The sequence below is a fragment of the Sinocyclocheilus rhinocerous genome, unplaced genomic scaffold, assembly GCF_001515625.1.
Source record: "Sinocyclocheilus rhinocerous isolate Xijiao unplaced genomic scaffold, SAMN03320098_v1.1 scaffold1319, whole genome shotgun sequence".
Lineage (NCBI taxonomy): Eukaryota > Metazoa > Chordata > Actinopteri > Cypriniformes > Cyprinidae > Sinocyclocheilus > Sinocyclocheilus rhinocerous.
The window spans coordinates 345,912-350,494 of NW_015650691.1; the positions used below are offsets into that span (position 1 = coordinate 345,912).

General features: G+C 40.5%; 1 protein-coding gene and 1 long non-coding RNA gene across 2 annotated transcripts in view; both read left to right on the forward strand.

The window, feature by feature from the left end:
* Positions 1–4,515, forward strand: part of LOC107712147 (protein orai-2-like) — a 5,519-nt gene extending 1,004 nt beyond the window's left edge. Inside the window, exons 2-4 of the mRNA XM_016517293.1 lie at positions 130–175; positions 789–1,024; positions 2,432–4,515. Of these exons, the coding sequence (XP_016372779.1) occupies positions 139–175; positions 789–1,024; positions 2,432–2,998 (840 nt within the window). The 5' untranslated portion in view covers positions 130–138 and the 3' untranslated portion in view covers positions 2,999–4,515. The remainder of the gene's footprint in view (positions 1–129; positions 176–788; positions 1,025–2,431) is intronic.
* The window catches only part of LOC107712149 (uncharacterized), a 9,306-nt gene extending 4,723 nt beyond the window's left edge, over positions 1–4,583 (forward strand). Inside the window, exon 3 of the long non-coding RNA XR_001636772.1 lies at positions 4,510–4,583. This is a non-coding gene — a long non-coding RNA (uncharacterized LOC107712149). The remainder of the gene's footprint in view (positions 1–4,509) is intronic.

Sequence of the window (4,583 nt, forward strand, 5' to 3'; positions counted from 1 at the left end):
AAAAGTATTTCAGTTTTATTTATGCTATTTTTAGCATATTATTTGTCTTCGTTAATCTTAGCATTTATTAATTCTAAATGTTAATTGTAATTTGTAATTATTTAACATATCAATGTTTTGTTTAACCAGAGATGTGTGATGAAAACCAGTCCTAAAGCAGGGCAAAGCCAATCAGGTATGTTTCACATTTTTTAAATAATTTATATCTTATATCACATATAGATCTTCTGTAATAATGGTAGCAGATAGTAATACCATGCCACTGAATGATTAACTTATTCATATAACATGGTATTTACAAGAATACCATGGAATTATCATGATACATATTCAAAAAATATTAGAACAATGACACCACCTGCCGTATCTGGTCCCTTTTTGGTACTTATTGTGAGTGTAAGATTTCTCATTTTTACATCCTATTTTTTGTTTACATCCTTATATTTCAATGTAGACAAACAATTTTCTGTGAATGTGCGAGACTTACAATTCTTTAGCCGCTCACGGCAAATAGAGGAATAACAAAGTGCAGTAATCTGTAAAACTAATTGCACTACAATGCAGAGTGTTTATGATTATGATAATAAATTAATATCATATGATAACATACAAATACCATTTTGCAATATCAAACAGCATAACTCTGTTTTTGTACAGCTAACTTAATTAGAAGCGACTGACACTGGAAGCTCTGCACATTCAAGCCGCAAATGGCTGCACCGCTTTTATGTTATAAAAAAGTGAATGTTATATTATATGATATCATGTTTACAAACTGTTATTCACAGTTACTATGAGCAGTGAGCTCAGTGTGCCAATGGGCTCCCCCGCGCCCGGGGGCTCAGACCGGCTGCAGGATGGCGGTGGGATGGACTACAGGGATTGGGTTCGGCGCAGCTACCTGGAGCTGGTCACCTCCAACCACCACTCGGTCCAGGCTCTCTCATGGAGGAAACTCTACCTCAGCAGGGCCAAGCTCAAAGCCTCCAGCCGAACCTCAGCCCTGCTGTCTGGCTTTGCCATGGTGAGTATATGGCACTCTGTGATAAGTGTGAGCTATCAAATGTATGTGACTCTTGTCATGGCCACACTCTTTTGTAGATTGTATTTCAGTGAGTGTATCAGGAAACTGTTGCTAAACTTCAAACAAAGGGTGTGGGCTGTTTTTAAATTCTTAGAAGCATGAGATGGTTTGGAGATAAGTTTGTCTTGAATCATTGTCTGATGGAACTTTGTGTCTAACCACTTTTGGCCAAGATAGAGCATAACAGTGAGCACCCGCTTGACCGGAAGTATTTTTCACATTCGTTTTCTCCATAGGGACTTCAAACATTCTACAGTAAAGAGTTACGAAACCAACCAGTTATGAGATGAATTGTAACATTACAAACCTTGATTTGAAGCAAACAAAAGACTTTAGGTAGTTCAATTATTATAATCCTAGCTATTTTATTATGGGATACAATAGAATCTTTATGTAAGTGATTTATAGTTATTGACTGAAGTATAAAACAATTAATCCTTTTGCCTTTATTGTGACAGGACAGATCAGAATTGACAGGAAGCGAAGTGGGAGAGAGAGAAGGGGGGCGGGATCGGGAAAGGTCCTTGAGTCGGGATTCAAACACGGGACGCCCGTAGCGCAACGGGCGCTGTATGTCGGCGCGCTGCCCACAAGGCTATTGGCACCAACAAACTAATTTATTTTTAGTTTATCCCAAAATATTCAGTCATAAACAAGAGCGTGTAGTCGGCGCCAATAGCCGCTACGAGTTGCACTCGAGTTTAAATCCTGGCTTGTGGACCTTTCCCGATTCCAACCCCCCACTCCCAATTCACTTCCTGTCTACAATGCTGTCCTATAATAAAAGCCAAAAACGCCAAAAAAAAAACAAGAGCGTGTAGGCCAACTGCATCATTTGCAGTGATTCATGGGAGTGGGCAGTAGTTATTGAGCTCAATTTCCATGAGATTTCCAACATCTCTAATTGGTGGATTTTTATTCAGGATTGCAGGAAATTCAGGCTGCATTTATTTGATTTATTCGATCAAAAATAGTGAAAGTATTATTGTGAAATATTACAATTTTAAATAACTTTTCTATTTTTTAAATCAATTTTAAAATGTAATTTATTCCTGTGATGCAAAGCTGAATTTTCACCATCATTACTCTAGTCTTCAGTGTCACAGGATCCTTCTAATATTATGATTTGCTGCTCAAAAAAAATTCTAATGTTGAAATCCATTGTGCTGCTTAATTTTTTATGTATTTATTTTATTATTTTTTAAAACCGTGATACTTTTTTCAGGATTATTTGATGAATAAAAAGGACAAAATAACAGCATTTATTTGAAAATGGAAACCATTTGTAACATTCGACGTGACCATTACCAGTTTTCATTTCATTGTTTCTAATGTGGTTGTGACCAGGTGGCCATGGTGGAGGTGCAGCTGGAGATGCAGTACAACTACCCCCGGGTCCTGCTCATTGCCTTCAGTGTGTGTACCACAGTGCTGGTGGCCGTCCACCTGTTCGCCCTCCTCATCAGCACCTGCATCCTGCCCAACGTGGAAGCCGTCAGCAACATCCACAATCTCAACTCTGTCTCCGAGTCGCCCCACGAGAGGATGCACCACTATATTGAGCTGGCCTGGGGCTTTTCCACCGCTCTGGGGATCCTTTTGTTCCTGGCAGAGGTGGTGCTCCTCTGCTGGATAAAGTTCTTGCCGGTTGACTCTGGGGCGCAACCAGTCCTGGCAGCCCTCAAGCAGAACTGCAGCACTCCTGCAGTTCAGCCCGGCCACAGCGGCTGGCAGGCGGCTTTGGCCTCCACCATCATCATGGTGCCAGTTGGATTTATCTTTGTGGTGTTCACCATCCACTTCTACCGCTCGCTAGTGCGCCACAAAACAGAGCGGCACCATCAAGAGATCGAGGAACTGCACAAAATCAAGGTGCAGCTGGATGGCCATGAGCGAGGCCTGCAGGCGGTGTGAGATCCAGGGATGCCCTTCGTTTCGCGCAGTGTTCCATCGCTTGACTCTTCAAGCTTACAAGCACATTTAAACTCCTCCTTGAGTCTTTCGGGCTTATTTTCTGTTTTGGTCTGAGAGGAAATGCCTTGTTACCTGGTGGGAGGATTACTTGTGTAGAAACTGAGAAAGATTTACGGCAAAAAGGCGCACGTTTACAAGATTTCTACCGCAAGGGCTATTTATTTTGTATTTCTTTAGGCTGTAGGTCATTTGGACTTGTTTTTAAGTGCCATTTTCTGTTTCCATGCCTCCTAAATATACAAAAAAAGGATATCACAGAGTTGGCTTGCTTTAATATCGTTTGCCTTTTTCTCTTCCTTTTGCGGTGCCATCCTGGATCGATAGTGTGCCACAGATAATGAGACCAAATGAGTTGGTCTTGGATCCATTATGGATCACAGCTGCCAGAGTCACTGCCAGAGTATCTTTAACTGCAATATCCAGCTTTTACAATGTACGTGCCTGTTTGAGCTTCAGTTTAAAGTGATCGTTCACTCAAAAACGAACATTGTCATCATTAATCACCCTCACGTTGTTTCAAACCTCTGTGACTTTCTTTTGCGCAAAAGAAGATATTTTGAACCGCTGTTGTCCATACCGGGAAGGTCAGTGGTTCAGTGTCTTTCACTGTATGGACAAAATAGCATGTAAGAAGGTGATAACGCTTTATGTGAGGGTGAGTAAATGACCGAATGTTCACTTCCCTTTAAGAAAACAAAAACTAAAAAAAGTGATGCACCCCTTATAGTTTGTCTGTGTTAGTAGTGGATCTATAATACTGTAATCTTCCAGCCTGCAGAGTTGTCATCCCAAAAAAGGATTCATCTTAAATCTGTTACAGAAGTATCGCTCGTACTAGGCCTATATGTAGTGCAGTATTTTTAGCTTGGGTGTGAAATCTAGACGTTTTAGCCAGACTCACTGCACGCTTGTATTTCATTGAAGGTTTCGCATGTGTGATATAATGCACTGTCACTTGTCAAGCACAAAGGTGGAGTTTTTATCCATATTTCATACAAGGCCTATTGAATGTTATTCTTGTGGGCTACTAGGAGTTTACATTGTCGATGTCAATAACCAGGGTCAATGATGATTTGCTCCAACAAATGACTTTAATGGGCACAGTTAGTTATAAAAATACTTGAGAAAGACAAAAAAGCTTTGCCGAGCTGAAACGGTTTAATGTGAACCAAGTTGGCAGTCCTGTCATCAAGCTCAAAATAATGTCTGATACTTAAGTCAATTTGAGGAAAACATTCCAGGGGGAAAATGAAGTCGGACCAATTTCTGCCTGCCTTAAATAATTAAACTGACAAAAGTGCACTTGTAGTGTAGTCCATGGAAGTGATGTGTCCGGTGTGTTTTCAGAGTATGCAGACTGATTTCATCTGCTGTAGGTCTTTCAGAACACAGAGTTATAGTTGGTGCTTCATTTCATGCCTTAAGCATTAATTTAATAGTATGTTCATGAGTCAATTCTGTAACCAGGCATAGTGAAGCACTACTCGTTTCATAGCTCAGACAAGTGAACTTGACCAAAATCGTG